The sequence below is a fragment of the Ipomoea nil genome, unplaced genomic scaffold (genome assembly GCF_001879475.1).
Source record: "Ipomoea nil cultivar Tokyo-kokei standard unplaced genomic scaffold, Asagao_1.1 scaffold1558, whole genome shotgun sequence".
NCBI lineage: Eukaryota > Viridiplantae > Streptophyta > Magnoliopsida > Solanales > Convolvulaceae > Ipomoea > Ipomoea nil.
In genome coordinates, this window is record NW_017617986.1 from 824,221 (window position 1) to 845,559 (window position 21,339).

The window sequence follows — 21,339 nt, forward strand, 5'->3', positions numbered from 1 at the left end:
TGGCAGCTGGCTAAATTAGCATTAGTTAGGCCTACAACTTGCAACGGCCAAATTAATTTGGTCGTTGCACGTTGCAAGTAGCTTCTACCGGAGGCTAGGCTAGACGGTCGGTGCAACGGCCAAAAATTTAGTTGTTGCATTTGCAAAATTGATCCTGGGTTATTTTGGTTTTTAAGGTTCAAAATAATTTTGTGAGACATATAAGTAAGACTCAATTGTTATGTTGTGCAACTGTGTGCACCATGCATGGTGCACACGGGTCTAGATTCATAATTTCTATACTGTAGATTCATAATTTATATGTTGTAGATTCATAAAATCTATACTGGAGATTCATAATTTATAAATCGTAGATTCATAATTTAAATATAGTAGATTCATAATTTCAATACAGTATATTCATAATTTCTATACTGCAGATTCATAATATCTGTACTGTAGATTCATAATTTCTGTACTGTAGATTCATAATTTCTAAAATGTATAGTTATCAAATTATGAACATATAATTATGTGATTTGTGAATACAGAGTTCAACAATTGGGGATATGAACATAAAAAATTATGAACATATACCTCTATAATTATGAACATATATTTATAAAATTATGAATCTACAGTATAGATTTTATGAATCCACAATATAGAAATTATGAATCTACAGTATAGAAATTATGAATCTAGACCTGTGTGCATCATGCATGTTGCACAACATAATTTGCTAGTAAGACTCATTATGTTCAGTTCGTCTAAAGTGAACATTGATGTTATTTGGAAAGTTATGGTGTATGTTTAAGATTCTAAATTTATGGACTTAGATTTTTGGTTTGTTGTCTAAGTTATTGGAATGCTTCTGTGACTTGACTATCTTTTGGCTATTTTGATGAGTGGGAGTGACAGACGTGTCAACCCAAGCTCTTAGCCGTTAGAGGCAGTGTTTTTGTTAACTTATAAAGAAGTCATAGAATATAGATGATGCTAACATTAAGAGATCTCTACTTAAAAAAAAAAAAAAAAAAAAAAAAAAAAATCTACTTAAGGCATGCTTCTAAGGTTTCAGAGATCATACAATGTACTCTTTTGCACAATTTGGATGTGTTTCTGTTTCAGTTGTGCACATAATATATTTTGAGAAACATCCTTTAAAAGATACTGAGAATAAACATTGGGTTTGTTCATAAATGACCTAAGTTAGAGAATTAAAATGCATGTGACCATAATACTACTCTGATTAAATAGAGGACATGTCACTATGATTTGTATGTTTGTTCTTTGATAAATGTGGTGCTAGTATTTGCCCCAAGTGGGAGAATGTAAGATTTTCCTTAATAATATATATTATATATTATGATCTTAATTAAGTGGTGCAAGTTGACTATGCTTATTAAGTGGTTTGGTTAGACTAAACAATTTGAAAGTCAACCAAACTCTGTGCCTAATATAAATCTGAATTGTTGAGATACAAGATATATATTATATAGCACATTCAGTTACTGCTCAGTAGACACCAGTATACCATCTAAGGACTAAGGTTCTAAGTCATGAGACAAAATATGGACAATACAACGGAAACATCTGTGGCCGGAGATCGACATTCTTCTGTCAAGTTAAAAATTCGGGTGGTGTCTTCACTATGTGCATCATATCATCCAACTTCTTTCGCAGTGCAAAGATTTCAACCCCTTTCTCAGTGTATTCTCCATCTTTGTTATTCTAAGCCTCCTCCTCCCTTATATGCTCTTCCAATTTGTGAATCTGTTCACCTCGAGACTTAACTTCCTCTTCAAGGTCCTTTACCTGCACCATCAGACCTTCCTTCTCTTCTAGCATTCTCTGTACATCTATAGTTTTACTTGCTAATTCCCTTTTAAGATTTTCTACCTCAACAAGCTAAGCTATTCTGATATCTCTCCAATCTTCTTTTCAACTAGGACATCTGATTCACATTTCTAAGCAAGTAAGGTATCCACTTGTTCTTGAAGATTAGTCATCTGCAATGTCAATGCTGTGATTTGGGAAGATGCTTCACACACTCTATTAGCATTTTTAGATTTTAGGGTTTTTTATTTTTTATTTGGGGTTAATTTCTGAACGTAAAACAAAAGGAACGGCGAGGGGAGAGGCGAACAACTGTTGTAATAGGCGCGAATGAGGTGAATGGACGGAAATATCCCAAATCTTAACACTTAATTGACGAAAAAGTTAATGGAGGACAAGATATTTTTTAAAAGTCAAGAACTACATTAGATGTAATTGAAAGTCAAATGTAAAAGAGTTAATACCCAAAATAGTCCCTCGACTATGTCGTAATTATCAATTTGGTCCTCGATTATCATTCTTACCCAATTAAGTCCTCAACTATACAATTTTTACTCAATTTAGTCCTTTGTCAATTTGACTGTTTGTTGACTGTCAAAAGTGAAAATAAAATTGTAATTTTACAAATTTTCTCCTTCCTCCTCATTTAGCAGCGCCAAACCATGTAGCAATAAGCTCCGGTTGGGTTCTAAACCTGTCAGTATCGAAGTAGTGGTTATGCATCGGATAGCCCATGAATTTGATTTCCAACGATTTTTTGACGATCAAAATCTGATCAGAGTGTATTGCTGCATGGTTTGGCGCTGCTAAATGGAGAGGAAGGAGAAATCTTGTAAAATTATAATTTTATCCCGACTTTTGACAGTCAACAAACAGTCAAATTAATACAGAGTACTAAATTGGGTAAGAATTGTATAGTTGAGGACTAAATTGGGTAAGAATTGTATAGTTGAGGACTAAATTGGGTAAGAATTGTATAGTTGAGGACTTAATTGAGTAAAAGTTACATAGTTGAGGATTTAATTGGGTAAGAATGATAGTTGAGGACCAAATTGGTAATTATGGCATAGTTGAGGGACCATTTTGGGTATTAACTCAATGTAAAATTGAAAATGAGGGATAATCAAGGGACTAAAGTTACTATAAATGTAAATGTTTAACATTAAATTGTCATATTTTAAATGTTTAAATATGTGGTCCAATGGTACCCGGGTTGGACTTCCATTTGGAAGGTTGTAAGTTCAAGCCTCAGTGGAGGCGTTATTAGCTCGCTCTTTGTGTTTCAGTAGGTTGAGAAAGTATATGAACAGATACTACAATGTAATAGAGCTAGTAGCATTCAAAAAATATATATATATAATTACAAGAAAGGGTAAATATTTGAATTTTTTTACTAATAAGCTTTTCTTTTTTTTTCCAATTCCTCTAAAATCCCTTGCATGTCCTTTGAGATCTTAGTTATTGGACAAATTATTCTGCAGATCCATATCCACCTTACAAAATAAATTCGAGTTCAAAGATACACAATTTACATATTAAATGTTCATAATTTACCTTTTAAAAATTCACAATTTGTGATGATCATATATTGTATTCACAAATTCTTAATTTAGAAACACAATTTATATTCTAAAAGTTCACAATTCCAATACTAAAAATACACCATTTAAAATCAAGATCTATCTTGCAAGGTAGACCCTAGTCCCACAACTATAGTTATTGGAACCATGGCCAACTCAATTTAACCTAACCTCTCTAGCTGACAAAGCAAGTAGAGTTTATTTAATGATAAACCTGCAATCACACACTGTTCAATATCTAAAGTTTACAGATGATCCTAGCTAGCACTACTTCAAATCTTTTCTATGGAAATAAAGTATCAACTAGAACTACACAACATTATGAGAGATTAATTTGTCACATTACATTTCCTTAACAAATACATAACTGCCTCTCAACTATCAAGAAAGGATTTTTTTTATCTTCCCCCAGACCATCCAAAATTTACAGCATTTTAGGAATCCCAAGAAGGGATTCCATTAAAATTATGAAAGCTTACAGGCTACAGCACTGCCTCTCATATACAAGACAAGAGAATACAGTTAGATATGTTAAGTACCATGCAAGACCTTAAATGAATATCCTTCCCCTACTGGTTGATCTGTGAGAGAGGAGAACGCGGGATTAGTGATGGTGGTGGTGCCTTTGCTTCCTCCTTAACTTGAAAGGACTCATACGAATGGTTCTCCCGGAATTCCTCCTGTAGCATCTCCATGGACATTGGTCGGAGTGATTCAATATTGCCTTTGCTTGGAACATCAGGCTCAAACCTTACTGGTGATGTTCCAGTTGGCTCATAATCCTGGGAATTATTCAAGTTATGTCAAGAGTTCACATTGAAAATATAAGAGAAAAAACATATGGGTTTATAAGGACATGAGTTAGACTAGCTAATTGATTGAATTCAATATGTGATTGGTATCAAAGCCTGTTCGGTCCACTTTGTGTTCACCCAGTTGTCTACTCATGGTATTGGTGGCATCCAAGCCCAATTTAGATTATAACATTAATCAAACAAAGATAACATGATAGATGCTCGCTCAGCCACAAACACTGATGTTAGATTGATACTCTTGATCAACACATACCATATATCTCTGCTGGAATGTTGCACAAGCATTTTGCTCTATGGAAGCTGCCTGCTTAGAGTGATCTTTCTGGAGTTCTTCTAGTGTTCCAGAATGTGCACTGGTAGTACTCAGTATACCTGATATAGATCCCCTCTCTTGCTCTGACAACCCTGAGATTATAATGGAAAAGCCACAAAGGCCCCATTAAAGAAAGAGTAATCACACCATTCAATAATCACATCAACAAAGTTATAATACAATGATCACAGCAGCCAGCTAAAGGAAAAGGAAGAAAAGAAAATTGGCCTGCTGCTGAAACTGTGTTTATACTATGCATGCTGAAGTAAATTGTTGTAAACATTTGTAGAAGAATTTTTAGTTTTTTGAAATTTACCATCAAAGAATTGAATAACATCATCACTATTTCTCTTAATGTCTTCTTCAGCAGCCTCTCTTGCAGAGTTAAACTCTGTCATGTGATGCTTGTTACTATCACATGTATTCCTGAAACAGAAGCACAGCACAAAGGTTGAAAATTTGTGATAAAGTGCTGCTAGATTTCTTTCTAAACCAAACAACATAAGGTTTATCCTGATGTAAGATGAACAAAGTATTAATGAATTCAATTTTAGCAAGTCCATAATTTATTTTCCGTTGTTATCAATTCTTGTGCAGAACCATACATTAGGACAAACCTCTAACAAGTGAATGAAGAATGGTTAAGACATGATGCAATATAAACTAACCTAACAAGTGAATGAATTGTTGAGACATGTTGACTGCCCATGCCATTTATGGATTCGCACATACTTTGCCACCGCTGTAAAGCTGTCTCGGTAGTGCTTACACTGTACAAAAAGAAAATATGGTAAGGAATTACACTGACAAAATGTTAGCAGGGAGAGAAGAAAACAAAGGATGTCTAAAGGACCATAGAAATTAGTTATCATTCAACAGTAAAATGAGAGTATCAGAGAACCGAGCACAGGAGGTGAAAGGATAAGAAAGATTAGAAGCTTACCATTTTTCTAGTGATGCTTCGATTCGACAATGTTTTGCAGCAGAAAAGTCGGCACTGTCTTTGGTGTTGGTCCCTGCTTGCATGAAGAAATCTGACCATTTTCGTTTTGCAGCTGTTGTAATACCCTCCATTGATGTAACACGTCCATCCAAAAATGTCTTGTTTTCGGTAACTGTTTCTCTGAGTTCCACAAGCCTTTCATCCACCTGTCACCTCAACATTAAAATATTTTGCAAAGGCAAAAGAGTAATACATGCCAAATGCAATCAATTTAAAGAACATACCAACTCTTTTTGATAATGCATGTGATGGTAAACCAGAGAGGCCACATCAGCAATAAGCTTCTCAGCCACTGATCTTGATTGTTCCTATAGAAAAAGACCCCACACATGTAAGGCACTTGCCCATACTGCTACACAGTATCACTTTTGCTCACGTTTTAAAAATATACCTCATATTCCTTCTGAAATTCAAAAATTTGCTTTGTTTGAATTTCATCAACTCTCTTTGCATGAAAACCAAGTGTTTTTGATTCCACTACAAGCTTATCAAAAAATCCTTGCATGTCCTTTGAGATATTCATCAAGTGCTCGGTACTGGCACTAAATCTCTACAAAATATTAAATACATAAGAAAAAAAAAAAGTGCATAAAAGTCATTAAGTTCAAAAGAAGATATGCATGTAGTAAGTGAATAACTTCAAATTATTTGAAATTAAAAATGTTTTTAATTGAACACTTTGAGGTTTAATGCTTGAAGTGATGCAAGAACATAAAATTATCAAGAAGCAATAATTAGGGTGTTCTTGACAAAACTAAATCAATATACTAACATGGCGAAGCTCTTGAACAAAATGTGCCATTTCTCCTTTGTTAGTCAACAAAGTTTTCTGAAGAGTATCAAAAATGCTATTTGTTTCAACAGCCTCAGCAGCTAAGAACTGTATCATGGAAAGAAATGTGTTAGAACAACATACATATACCAATCTGCCTATTATTATAATCTAATATAAAAGGAATAAGGATCAAATAGGCCATTCAATTTTTATGAAAAATGCAATTAAGTCATTGAACTTGAAAATTTGATGTAATTAAATTCTTTTTACCTCCTATAACAAGTTAACAACAAATTATAGCTAATTAGGATGCCCCACACCAAATTTTTGAATGTCAACTCATTTATTTGTTGTTAATTTGGATGACTAGTATAATTTATATTTATAATCGTGAATGTATAAGGGAAGAAGTTTAACGTATTATTGAAGTGAATTACAGAAACTATATATACTAAGAGTACACCACAAAAGTAGGAAACTAACAGAGACTAAGCTAAAGAATAGATTAACTACTCCTGAATATCCTCTTAGCCTAATACTCCCCCTCAAGCGGAAGAGGGACAAGGTACCACGCCCAGCTTGAACCGTAACTCATTGAACCGAGCCGACGAAAGGGGTTTAGTGAAGATGTCCGCCAACTAGTCATGCGTGGACACGAAATTAACTTTAAGTGCACCAGAAGTAACTTTGTCCCTGACAAAGTGATAATCGACTTCAACATGCTTTGTGCATGCGTGGAATACTGGATTGGAGCACAGATAGGTGGCTCCTAAATTGTCACACCAGAGCACCGGGACGGTAGGCGGGAGCAGACCAAGTTCACGAAGGAGAGACTGAACCCAGGTGACTTCAGCAGCAACATCGGCCAACGCTTTATACTCTGCCTCGGTGGAAGACCGAGCTACTGTCCGTTGTTTGCGTGACCCCCACGAAAGTAAATTCGGGCCTAGGAACACTGCATAACCACCTGTAGACTTTCGGTCAACAGGACAACCAGCCCAGTCTGAGTCTGAAAAGGCATGTAGGACCGGATCAGTCGTGGGAATGAGACGAAGGCCAAGGTGCATGGTGCCTTGCACATAGCGGAGAACACGTTTCAGAGCAACCCAATGAATTTGCATAGGCTGGTGCATGAACTGGCACAACCTATTTACTGCAAACGACAGGTCCGGGCGAGTGATGAGCAGGTACATGAGCGAGCCAACAAGTTGGCGATAAGCAGTAGGATCATCTAGGACTACGTCTGAGTCCGGACTGGCCTCCGACGTGACAGCCACTGGCGTGGACAATGGCTTGCAAGTCTCCATTCCCGCCTTGCGTAATAACTCAATAACGTAACGTTGTTGCGACAATATCAGGCCGCCTTCCGCGTCAACAGCCTGTATGCCCAAAAAATAGTGAGGCCTGCCAAGGTCTCTAATACGAAACACAGTAGCTAGTTTCGAAAGCACATCATCTACCACAACACGACTATTTCCCAACACGAGAATATCGTCTACGTAAACTAACAAGTACACTTTCACATCACCAGATTCATAAATAAATAAAGAAATGTCTGTCTTGGAGGTACGAAACCCAATTTGAACCAGAAACTTGTGTAGTCGGGTGAACCAGGCGCGGGGAGCCTGCTTGAGACCATACAAAGAGCGCTCGAGCTTGCAGACATGATTCGGAAAGGCCGGATTCACATACCCCGGAGGCTGCCGCATATAAACGTCTTCACTCACACGCCCATTTAGAAAGGCGTTGTGAACGTCCAGTTGTCGCATGACCCACCTGTTTGAGACTGCAAAAGACAAAAGTAAACGCACGGTTGTCGGTTTGACAACCGGGCTATATGTCTCAAGATAGTCTTTAACCGGTACTTGGTTGAAGCCCTTCGCCACCAACCGAGCTTTATACCGCTCAATGGACCCGTCGGACTTCCTTTTGACCCGGAACACCCACTTGCACCCGATCACGTTCATGTCACGTCGGGGTGGTACGAGACGCCAAGTCTGATTGTGGATTAGAGCGTTAAACTCTACATCCATAGCATTGCGCCAATGTGTAGATTTGACGGCCTGGCTATGACATGTAGGCTCGTCGTCCTCTAGAGAAGCGACAAGTGCTCGCGGTGGCCGGCGTTGTACTCCGGTGGTGGTGCGCAACTGCATGACATGAGTCCGAACAGTCGGACGCTAACGCCTCCGCCGGCCTGTCGTCGTAGTAGAGGTGGACGGCTGGTATGAAGAGGTGGCAGCCGCCGCAGTCGACGACGAGGTGGGTACGGCAGTACAGCGAACAGGTTGTGACTGACTTGGCGACGAACGTGGTTCTGGCGGTGCCGGTGGTACAGAATACACCGGAGACGGATGTCGGAGTTGAGCGGTCGCCCATGGTATCTGCGACGAAGATGGCACAGCAACAGATTCATGTGTCCCCGAAAACGGGAAAACCGCTTCATTGAACCTTACGTGCCGAGCAATATATACACGCCCAGTTGATCTGTCCAGACACCTGTATCCACTAAAGGAATCCGGGTAACCAAGAAAAACACAAGAAATAGAACGATAGTCCATTTTGTGTGAGTTGTAAGGACGCAGACAGGGAAAGCACTCACACCCAAATACACGCAGCATTGTGTAGTTAGGTGGTTTGTTAAACAAAAGGAAATATGGGCTTTTATTCCCAGAAACTGACGATGGCAACCGATTTATCAGGTGTACCGCAGACTCAAAAGCGTATGACCAGTATTTCTTTGGGACCTGACTATGTGCTAACAAAGATAACCCGGTTTCTACCACATGACGATGACGCCGCTCCACAAGAGCATTTTGTTCATGCGTGTGGGGGCAGGTTTGTCTATGCATGATCCCGGCAGCAGCAAACACCGTGTGTAACTTACGGTATTCGCCACCCATATCAGTTTGTACACATTTAATTGAGGTAGAAAACTGTTTTTCAACTAAAACCCGAAACGTTTGAAAAATGGAATAAATATCTGTTTTGAGTTTCATAGGATATATCCACATGAACCGTGAATAATTATCGACGAACAATACAAAGTATTTATGACCGTCAACTGACGGGACAAGAGACGGGCCCCAGATGTCTGTAAAAATTAACTCTAAGACAGACTGACTTGAGTTTTCTACACGTGCCAATGGGAAGCGCGCAGACTTACCCATCTGGCAGGCAGTACACAAATTATTTATAGAATTAACGGACCCTACTACGGGACAACTCGAGATAACCTGACGCAGAACACGACTGTGCGGGTGACCAAGACGCTCATGCCACACTTTCGGAGAGGCCTTAGCAGATACAAACGCAACTGGAGCAGACACGCGGAGTGGATACATCCCGTCCTGACTCGGACCCCTAAGAAGAACCTGGTGTGTTGTACAGTCCTTCACAACGAAATAAGATGAGTGAAATTCAAAGTAAACACCATTATCACGGGTGAATTTTTGTACAGACAATAGTGAGGCACGAAACAGTGACCGGGACTGTGAGTTTAAAGACAGAGAACCTGGTTTCGGATTGACAGACCTGTGCCATCACCAACTCGGAGCGTGTCACCACCTGAATACTGCTCCACTTCATTTAACGCATCACCATTCGGTGTAGCATGTGCATTGGCACCGGTGTCTGGGAACCAAACGTTGGAGAACGGTGCAGTAGTGTGATCATCTTGAACAGCAACATGCACCTGTGGGGGTGCGGGAGGGTAACCACCGGACTGCACCAAATTTGGACGATGACCGGTTGTGTCGCCGAACCTTTTGTAACAAGTTAGAGCAGTGTGCCCTGGGATGTCGCAAATTTGACACCGAATTCCCCCGCGCCCACGCTGACCACGTCCCCTCTGGCCTCGGTGTGCTCGTCCTCACCCGCGTCCAGTGGGAGGCTGCTGCTGTTGCGCCACCATCGCAGTTGGAGTAGACGACGGCATGGGTGCAGCTTCGTCTGGAAATAAATAATTGTGCGTGGACAGTAAATCAGCAACCTCTGGAATGGTTAACGGTGCACTCTTGGTGGTGAGCGACGCAACAAGAGACCTGTACTCTGGACGTAATCCTCTGAACACGTGAAGATTTTGTTCATCTAGGCCTATGGGGCGGCCTGCTTGTGCGAGTTGCTCAACGATAATCTGGGCTCTACCAAGATAAGCTGCTGGCGTCGAATCACCTTGGTGAAGGGCATGGAGTTGTGTCAGCAGACTCAACGAACGGGAACGAGACGCAGAACCTAGTGCAGTTTCAACCGCAACCCAAACGGAGCGAGAAGTCTGATGACCAATGGCCAGATACAGCACCTCTTCTGCTAAGGACGAAATCAACATGCTGAGTATCGACTGGTCTTGCTGCATCCAAACCGCGTACAGAGGGTTCGGTGTTGGACCCGTCGAAGATGACCCCGCGGCGGCGGCTAGGAATTCCGACGGACACGGAGTAGTCCCGTCGACATAGCCGTAAAGATTCTGACCGCGGAGAAAGGGAATCAGCTGCGCTCTCCAGAACAGGTAGTTCGAGGCAGTCAGCTTGATAGACACATAATGATGTGCCTGTTGAAGCATGTTGTGGTTGCGGGAATCAGATTGAGAAACAACGGCGGTGGAGGAATTAGTGACGGGAGTGGTGGTGGTGGGATTTGCTTGTTCGGCCATAGGATCGACAATTAGGCTAATACCACGTGAATGTATAAGGGAAGAAGTTTAACGTATTATTGAAGTGAATTACAGAAACTATATATACTAAGAGTACACCACAAAAGTAGGAAACTAACAGAGACTAAGCTAAAGAATAGATTAACCACTATTATTATAATTATAATTATAATAATAATAATAATAATTATTATTATTATTATTATTATTATTATTATTATTATTATTATTATTATTATTATTATTAAAGTAATAGAACCTTCCCTCAATTTGAAACTTTAAAAAAGGATGATACAATGATAATATTTTAAACTCCATATTCCTCATGGCTACCATGCTAGCTTCACCTTGATTGCCATGGTCAAAAACTATAGAATTAAAATAAATAAATAAATAAATAAAATAAAGAGATTAGGAGAGAGATGGGAAAGAGGCAAGGAGTTGAGTAACGGTATTTTCAAGACAAACATTGATGAAAACTCCATAGTTTCTATGGTAGCTTCACCTTAGCTGCCATGGCAGCGGCGATTGACATGGAATTAAAATAAAATGGGGAAGAAGCGATGAAGGCGAATTTGGATGAATTAGGTTGAAATAATAATAATAATAATAATAATAATAATAATAATAATAATAATAATAATAATAATAATAATAATAGTTACCATCCAAATTAGCAATAAATAGATGAGTTGTCGTTTAAAAATCTTAGTTAACTATAACATGTTGTTAATTGCTATAGGAGGTAAAAAGAGTTTAATTGCATTATTTTTTCAAGTTCAATGACTTATTTGGAGCTTTTTAAAGTTCGATCGTTTAATTACATTTTTCGTAAAAATTGAATGGCCTTATGGCTTATTTCACCCTTATCCCAATATAAAATGATCAAACTTTAAGCATAGAAAAGGAATACAATGGTGTGCGCTTACTTCATTAATTGACTGTCCATTTGAAGAAGCCAAACTGGATATTTCATCAAGAGCAGCACTGGAGCTAGCACTATGCAACCGCACAACATTTTGCATGGCACCAAAGTGAGATATGTACAAGGTCCTTGAATCATTGACTTTCTTCTTCATTTCTAGTATTGCCTATAGAAGAAGTTTTGTGGAAAATTGAAATGAGAGCAACAACAGGCTATAAATTTCAAATATAGGTTACTAGAAGAGACAAGGTCATGTGTTTGTTGCAGTAGTAAAGTGCCCAACCATTGAAAGCAGAAATAACCTTCCAAAAACAAATGTAGGGATGCATACATTTCCTTACAAAACCTTGCAGCATATGGTGTGGCTTTCTTTCATACCGATAATAGAAGGGTGAAAAAACACTTGAAACTTGCTTATTAGTTATTTACCTTATCATGTAGTTCAAGAAACGAATGACAGAATTTCTCAACACATTGAAGGTGTTCACTCTGCTGGGACATAGACATGGCCACTCTGTTACAAAGAGAACCAAGCTGGTTTGCAAGCTCAGCTTGGAAGCCGTTTACCACTGACCTATTATCAGCACTCAGTTTATCCTCTCTGGCTGCAAATAACATGAGGCAAGCAGAGTTATTCAATCATAAACCAACTGAAGCTTAGCAAGTTATCACTGAACAGCTCAACAACGTACCAATTTTAAGAAATAATCCAGCATTGTCTTGGAGAGCTCTCTCCAAGTCAGTGCGCAAAACGCATGCTTGATGTGTCAATGCATGTTCTGCAAAATCCCAAAAATGAATTTTAGAAGCCATACATAAAGCAAACTTCAAAACCCAAATTTGCTCAACCATACCAGCTTTTTTCTGTTCAGATATTATAAAATCTCGTTCCTTTAGGGCATACTGGCATTGTCTTAGCTCTTCCTCAGTACTGACCAACAGTTTAGTAGTTTGGTTCAAGTCTTTCTGCAACATGCTTCTAAACTGAGACTTCTTCAAGAGAAAATAAAAAAACAAAAAATAGAATAGAATAGACTTCTTCAACACACCTGAGTAGCATCCAGTTTGCTGGTCAATTCAGAACACTGTTGAACCTCTGCATCATACTTACCCCGCAAGTCCTCAAATTTCTTAGTATCATAGCAGGAAACTTTCTGTTAGAAACTTGATTATGAAGCAAATAAGGCATTGTGGCAAAACAAGTAAAGAAGCATACCTCTTGTTGGTTTTCTATTGTACTACCCATCTGTTCAATCTGATCCGCCATTGCCTGTAAATGAAAAGGCCAAAATCAACCAAGAAACAAACAATAAGGACTTTACAGAATAAACACTGGATAAAGGTTATACTACTTGATGCTTGAGTACATAGAAATTTTCTCACGGAAGAGATTTCAAAAAAGGAAAACTAGACTACTGGGCAGGTATATATCAATAAATCTCAACTAAAACACTCACTGACAATTTGGGGTAACACTAAAGATTAAAGAATAACATCATTATACCATGGTGGTCTTATGGGCCTTAAATGGCTAAGCATTTATTATGAAAAATAAAAAGAATAACTATGCAATACCTTCCTCTCACTTTCTTCCTGATAGTAACGTTCTTTAGGTATGTAGACACCATTCTTTTCACGAGCAGCATAAACCTCTAAATAAAAAGGGAGAAAAATAAACACCAGTGGAACCAACCAAAATGTAGCCCTTTAAAAAAAAAAAAAAAAAAAAAAAAAAAAAAAAAAAAGAAGCCCAACAACAACAACACAATAGATAAAACACTACCTCCCTTTAGCCGCTCAATTTCACCATAAAGATCCTTGATAAGGGTTGACTTCATCATCTTTTGATTCACCTATAGACAAACATAATAGAGGATGACACTAGAAGCTAAAATTAATCATTTATTCTAGATTCAAATAAATCAGTGCTAACTAGTTGTCATCTGGCATACTACAAAAGTAATCACTATTAGTGGCAAAACTCAAAAGATATTGAATCTACCTAAAATAATGGCTCAATTTTTTAGAGGAAATTGAAATGATCAAGAAAAGATTACCATGTAAGTGAAATTGAATTAAAAAGACTTTCTTCATAGCTCTAAACTTGTTGATATTTAAATAACATGCTAGTTTGATATAACTAAGCAAGCACATCACTTGTTGACATGCAGGGAAAATGACAATTAGGAGTTTTACTTTCACAATATACCTCAGGCTTATTCCTTATATTTTTTGCCCTATGTGCATAATCCAGTGTGCTAAGGGTCTCCTCAAGACAATGAACAGCAGGTGACACTGTGGCAATAATGCATGTTTTGGTTCTTCCCCCAAGTGAATCTCGGAGCAAACGCGTGAGTTTGCTATCCCTGAGTTGGAAGTGAACATTACAAAAAGAAATCAGGAGTTGGATGGAAATAACTAAAATGAAAGAATGACCAATAATCTATTTACCTATAGGGAACATGCCCCAAATGCTCTACAAGAGCACTAATCACCCGCCCTAAAGTAAGCAGACTTTTATTTATTTCTCCGGCTTCTCTAGCACGACCCTGAACACATAAATGAATTAATGGTTTTTCTTTCATTTTATATAAAGGGGTTGAAAAATGAGAAAAATTAGTCAAAAGCAAATGCCAATCTATAACTCTGGCAACTTCAAGCAAATTACCTCCCTAGCACCAGAACGAGAAATGTTCTCCGATCCAGCCAAATCAACTAAATTTAGCTTGCCACATTTTATAAGTTCTTCACCTTCAGGGGTTGCTTCCTTGATGTGTATGGTTATGGAGAAAAGCGAATGTGACCGACTGAAAGATAAACAAAAAATTTAGCATAAAACCTTTTAAAAGGATAAAATGTAAAAGAAACATTACAGTCAAATAATATAAAATGTATAAAAAAAAATAAAAAGATACACAGGCAAGCACCTTGATTGTTTATTTAGCAAGGTTTCTGCAGTGCGGCGCTTTGCTGATCCCCTCTCGAGTAGAGTGAATATCTCACTAGCAGAAGTCACAATTTCCTCTTCAAGGCCTCTCACAAGAACTCCACCTTTCCCATCTTCCATGAGTGGCAGTTGTTTCTTTTGCTTGTCCTCTAAAGCAACTTTAGATAAGTCCTCAGGTGCTAACAAATCAGTAATCTCCTCATTATATAACTCTAAGAAAGTGACTTTCACGCTGTATTCTGCATTTTGACTCTCCAGTGTATCAAATATTTGCTTTATTGCTCTAGGTATGACACCAGCCTCTTGAGGCAGCCCTCCATTAGGCCCACTCTGTGTTGTAAATGCAAGACTCAAATCAGTGACAAAATACCTTAGTTCCTCTTGAGATGATGCAAGGGTAACAATAAAACCTCATTGAACAGTACCTTTGACCTCTTACATTCACCCTCCATGGTGTAAGTTTTTCCTGTGCCAGTTTGACCATAAGCAAAGATGGTGCAGTTGAAACCCTCTAAAACTTCATTGACAATGGGAACAATTGCTTGTTCATAGAGATCCCTTTGCTGAGCTGAGGGACCAAAAACCTGAACCAGAATCAAATCCATAGAGAAAGACTATAAGAAAATCTTTCGAAACCCAACATTACCAATTATCTTAGCTTTTGAATGGGCATGAATATTGCCTCATTAGTCACATGAGTGGCTATGTTTAAGTGATAATTTCATTAGTATCCCTATTGAATGGAAAAATAAAAAGAAAAACAAAGGTATGCCCAGTGACATCTATAATCAAATTGGAACATAAGTAAAGAACCATTCCATTAAGTCTTTTACATTCCTCTGTTTTGCAATTACTGTGAAAAATCGACTCAAGATTACTTTAGAAGGGAATATCTTTCATCCATCCATCTATATGGAACTGAATCCAGAGAAATGGGTCACAATACTATAAGCTCCTAAATACAAAAAACAAACTATACATCCCCAAGAATCAGAAGCTTAAAACAAAACTATAAATAAAGAGAACAACATAATAATGTCTAATAAATACCCATCTCTGTAAAAGATACCTTGTCAAATGTAAAAACCCTATCAATGTGCTTCCCAGCAATGTTCTGCGTAACTGCCACTTCTCTCTGGTACTCATTGCAGGTCACCACCTGCGGCGCATTGTTCCTCAGCTCATCCTCGCTAAATGGCCTGCAAAATCCATCAAGTTTCAAAATACGAAGAAACGGAAATGAAAAACAGAAAATCATAAGTAGAAATGAAAAATCTAGCCATGTATTTAGGAGTATGCTTTGTATGTGTCAACAGTACCTGCATCAAAGCAGAACCTGAACATTTACGCCTTTCTCTTTCTCATGTCGGCCCGACATTCTCGCCCCGACCAGAGCGTTTGCTTGTGTGTGTGTGTGTGTGTGTGTGTGTGTGAGTGAGAGAGAGAGAGAGATCTGGAATTGAAAGAGGGACGGGGAAGAGATTTTGAATTTTTGAACGTTGCTTGAAGAGTTGGCCGTTGGTTTAGAAGGATTCTAATCGACGGTCGATATGATGTTTGGAACCAGATGGCCTGTTCAAAGTTTCAAACAGGCAGGACCATTTTTGAAATTGTACTCTTCAACCCTAAGGGCATGTTTGGACTTTAATTTGAGGAATTAGATTTTCCATTGTTTGGTTCATGGAAAACATTTTCCATTAACAAATATTTTCCTCAAAAATGAAGAAAACATTTTACATGGTTCTCCCTGGTATTTTGTTTTCCATGAAAAACAAGTAGGACAATTATGCCCTCACCAACTTTTCTTAATTACCATTATTATTGTTCTATTTCGGCATATCAACTACGGGTTCTCGCGTAATGCTTGCACGGTTATACACCGGAATTGCGTATGTATATGTATGTTTGTGTACGTGAAGAGAGAAAAGGAAAAGAAAAAGAAGAAGAAGAACAAATGTTGGGCACCACAAAATGTGTGTTTGTATCATTTAGCTTTCACCCATTTATATAATGGTTCATACAACCCTTCAACTACATACATAACATAAATAATGGAAAGCAAATGAAGAGTCTTTACATTTTAATGGCCATAAGTATAATAATTATAACACTCCCCCTTGGTCATTAAATGACTATACCCATGCCTCATTAAAAACCTCGCTAGAAAAATCCTGTGGGAAAAACCTTCTCGAGGAAAAGAGTACATGTAGTATAAAGTATGTGCTGCATCCGGTTGCATCGTTAAAAACCTTAGCCTAAGAAAATCCAGTGTGAGAAAAACTTAGCTAAGGGAAAAAGAGTATAATCGTAAGCCTTCCGGGCATCATCTTCCGGATTTAAACTTTAGAGTTTATCGCTCCCACGGAAGACAACAGTCTTCCTAGCCTTCGCATCCCAATTTTATAAACATACTTCTCAAAGGTGGATGTAAGCAAGGACTTAGTGAACAAATTTGCCAGATTTTCACTAGAGCGAACTTTTTCAATGAGTATCTCACCACTCTTCTAGAGTTCATGTGGGTAAAAGAATTTAGGAGAGAAAATGTTTAGTAAGGTCTCCTTTAAACGTACCCATTACTCATCTGTGCAACACATGATGCATTGTCCTCATATAGGACAGTCGGGAAATCAACATTGCTCATTGTTCCGCATGAGCGATGGATATGCTGTATCAGTGATCTCAACCATACGCATTCGCGTGCGGTTTCATATAAAGCAATTATCTCCGAGTGATTAGATGAGGTAGCCACAAAGGTCTATTTAATAGACCTCCAAGATATAGTTGTACCTCCAGAAAGGAAAACATAACCAGTTTGCGATTTAGCAGTATGAGTGTAACACTCCGTGTTACGGCCTCTAACCCGAACTAATTATTTAATTGATTACCGTTAATAATAAGTAGGAAGGATTTAATTGAGTTAGGATCCCTTTAATTAATTAATGTGGCCCACCATGGATCATGGACCCTTATCCTTAAAACCCAAATCCTTAATCCTACAAGGAATAGGATGGGTGGACTCTTGCTATTCAGACCCTAGTTAGGACTCCTATATATATATATATATATATATATATATATATATATATATATATATATATATATATATATATATATATATATAGGGACCTAAGAAGCATTTAGAAACCCTACCACAGTTAATTCTACCACACGAGATATTTTCCGAAAGAAACCCACAAAGAAACCCCCTGACATCAAACATATGAGAACCCATGGAAAGAAGATCTTAGAGAAAGAACCTTAGTAGCCAAGGATATTGATTAAGGCTAAGAGGTAACCCATGTCTCAACAAAACCTATTTTCCTTGCTATATCTTATTCATTGGCTCCTTTGATATATGATTCGGTGCTTGAGTCTTGATAGAGCTTTGCCTAGGGTTTATATTGTGTTTATGTGATAATCTTGATGTTTATGTGTTGATCTTGATGCTTATGTGGTAATCTTGACGTTCTTGATACTATGATAAATTATATGAACAGTCTGGTATTTTGATTATGTCTAGAGCCCTAGGGTTGTAACGTGGATTTCGTATTATAACATTCTTGGTATATTTGGGTGGGATGTTGCATGATCGGGTGTTGAGTCTAGTCTAGGACTTGTGTCTAGGACTTTGCATATAGGTTTCTTGATGTTCTTGTGATCTCAGATGTCCCTGGATCGTTATGTGATTTATGTTGAGTCTTGACATGTTTAGGAATCGTGTTAGGGTGTATTTGGTGAGATTCTTGGTTTAATTCCGTTACTTGAATACGTGGTGTTGTCGTTTATGTTTGAATGTGTCTGGACATGGTTTTGGGTTCCACGAAAGATCCCGGGACCGAAATATTACATATGAGTCAGTGGGGGTAGGTGGGGGCAGGGGTGCCCACCACCTACTCGTTGCCCCCTTGCCCAGTTCCCAGCGGGCAAGCGACTGCCCGCCGGGCACCCGCTGGAACTGAAGCCGCCACCGGCAGGTGACCGGCGGGTAGTCTTCCACCCGCTGGAAAGTTGGTGGGTAATGTGATGTTTTCCCCAGTTTGTTGTTTCCCTGTGTGGCTGTGTCCCGTTGTACCCCATCGGTGTTTGTGAGTCTAGTTTGATGTATCGAGTACCGTTCTTAGGATAAAAGAGTCTTGTGTGTTGCATGCGAGTTGAATTGGTATCCCGTTGGCCTAGGAGGTAGTTGTATGATCCCGTAGGAGTGTCGTGGGTGGGTTAATGTGATTTGTTATGGATGAGTTATGTTGGGTTACGTGTTCCCCGATGATTCCCCCTCGTTATGTGTTAATGTGGGTTGCTTGTTGATTGGCTTCTATGTTGTTGTGCATGATGACCCAATTGGTTGCGATCAATTGGCTATAATGACTATCTGGTTGGTTGAGAACAACCAGGTATTAACCCGATCGGTTGCGATCGGTCGGCTATACAGGCAGTTGGATTGGTTGAGAACAATCGGCTGTTATATATATTAATAGGGCTGCGGTCCATAGTCTGGTTGCAATTAGACATATATGATAATAGGGCTACGGTCCATAGTTTGGTTGCGATCAAACATTTATGATATGAATGAGCTGCGATTCATTGATTGGTTGCGATCAATTGTTTGGTTCTTCCTTGTGCTGTGGTACAAGTTAAAGTGCTGCAGGGCCATGTCAGAGCTATATGCACTGACCCCTTGGCAATGGAACTCAAGGTTTGGGTCATGTGAATGGTCCTGCGGCACCACCATATGTGTGTGCACCAATATGTGTCTTATTGTTGATTGTTTGACTGTGATGATAACTGGGTATAGATATTGTTTGTATTGTGTAGTCTTGTGACCTTAGGATGCATGTTAGAATCTTTATGTTTAATTATATTGAATGTATTTGCTATTGATTGTTGAGTCTGTTCTCGGATTTAAATTAGAGTTACTCAGGATTATATATGTATTCCAGTTTCAAAATGAGTTTCTTATATCTACCTATATTGTACTTAACGCGTTGGAGTGGGTTACCAGCATTATTCGCTGACGGTTGTTATACCGAATGTTTTTCAGGGACAGTGAGTGGCTTCGGAGCGCGCTAGTGGATTCGTGGACTTAGTTTAGATAGTTCTAGCCTGGATGAGATGGTCTGCATGCCTTGATTTGTATTTGGGTATTAGTTAAGGTTTATGCTTTGTTAGTTAGTTTAGCCTGTGCATCTGAGTTCTCCAGCTCAGATGTGGCATAGCACCCCGACTACTATGTCTAGTTTATGCTCTGTTTGGGAATTAATAAGAGATTAGCCATTATTTTATAGGTTTTAAATATCTTGAAATTTAGGGGTGTTACAATGAGGGTCAGACATATAACCAGCGTCTAAATACCCCGTCAAAGTAATGTCTTGGTTGTTTTCAAAATAAAAACCAAGGTCTTTTGTCCTTTTGAGATATCTAAAGATATGATTTATTCCACTCCAATGTCTTCTAGTTGGAGAAGCACTATATCTAGCAAGTAAATTCACCGAGAATGCAATATCCGGTCTAGTGTAATTAGCCAGATAAAGCAAGGCTCCAATAGCACTTAGGTAAGGAACTTCAGGCCCTAGTACGTCCTCATTATCCTCCTTAGGTCTAAATGGGTCCTTTTCCACTTCAAGGGACCGGACTACCATTGGACTCCATATAGAATTTCTCCAATAATTTATTAACATAGTTAGCTTGGTGAATGAAAATTCCATTGGGGAGATGCTCGATCTGCAGGCCGAGACAAAAACTTGGTTTTTCCCAAATCTTTTATTTCGAATTCTGCCTTTAAGCATGAAACATGCTTCTAGATGATCTTCCTTTGTCCCAATAAGGTTCATGTCATTGACATAGACAGATATAATACAGAAGCCATTAGATGACTTCTTAATGAATATACAAGGACAAATATCATTTTTCTCATATCCCTTCTTCAGGAGGAATTCACTAAAATGATTATACCACATTCTACCGGATTACTTCAAGCCATATAATGACCTTTGAAGTTTGATGCTATACATGTTTCGATCTTTCTCCCTTATATTGAAATTTTGAATACTCTCGGATATTTTCATGTATATATCAGCATTTAGTGACCCATAAAGGTAAGCTGTCACTACATCCATCAACTGCATATCTAATTTCATATTTACTGTCAGTGATATTAAATAGCGGAATGAAATGTCATCAATAACAGGAGAGTATGTTTGATCAAAATCAATTCCGGGTCTCTGCGTGAACCCCTAAGCTACCAATCTCGCTTTATATCTAACCACCTCATTATTTTCATTCCTCTTTCGTACGAATACCCACTTAGATCCTAATGGGATCACATCTTTTGGGGTAAGTACGGTGGGACCAAACACTTTTCTTTGATTAAGCGAGTTGAACTCTGCCTCAATTGCCTGTTTCCACTTCAACCAGTCAGAGCGCTTCTGGCACTCTGTTATTGACTTTGGTTCTGGATCCAGATTATTATGTGGAATATTACAGGCAACTGCATAGGCAAATGTGTCGTCGACGAC

The 21,339-nt window shown here is 38.6% G+C and overlaps 1 protein-coding gene across 1 annotated transcript; it reads right to left on the minus strand.

Annotated features, from left to right (window-relative positions):
• Positions 1-3,578: 3,578 nt before the first annotated feature.
• On the minus strand, positions 3,579-16,303 carry LOC109189594 (kinesin-like protein KIN-5C). The gene is made up of 23 exons (XM_019340205.1): positions 16,147-16,303; positions 15,897-16,026; positions 15,253-15,411; positions 14,808-15,157; positions 14,549-14,687; positions 14,332-14,429; positions 14,090-14,246; positions 13,664-13,733; positions 13,456-13,532; positions 13,097-13,150; positions 12,930-13,010; positions 12,735-12,846; positions 12,573-12,659; positions 12,310-12,485; positions 11,885-12,046; positions 6,302-6,409; positions 5,921-6,079; positions 5,754-5,837; positions 5,470-5,675; positions 5,195-5,296; positions 4,843-4,952; positions 4,467-4,618; positions 3,579-4,180 (listed from the first exon to the last, which is right to left on the minus strand). The coding sequence occupies exons 3-23, from the start codon at positions 15,277-15,279 to the stop codon at positions 3,968-3,970; spliced, it is 2,724 nt and encodes a 907-aa protein (XP_019195750.1). The 5' UTR covers positions 15,280-15,411; positions 15,897-16,026; positions 16,147-16,303; the 3' UTR covers positions 3,579-3,967.
• Between the last annotated feature and the right edge of the window lie 5,036 nt (positions 16,304-21,339).

Bases quoted from the DNA above. Each gene is read 5' to 3' on its own strand.
- LOC109189594 (XM_019340205.1), bottom strand. From the start codon at position 15,279: ATGGAGGGTGAATGTAAGAGGTCAAAG. The intron at 6,080-6,301 runs GTTAGTATATTG...AATATTTTGTAG, and splicing joins TTGTTCAAGAGCTTCGCCAT to AGATTTAGTGCCAGTACCGA. The intron at 4,619-4,842 runs GTAAATTTCAAA...TTATAATCTCAG, and splicing joins TGTTATTCAATTCTTTGATG to GGTTGTCAGAGCAAGAGAGG.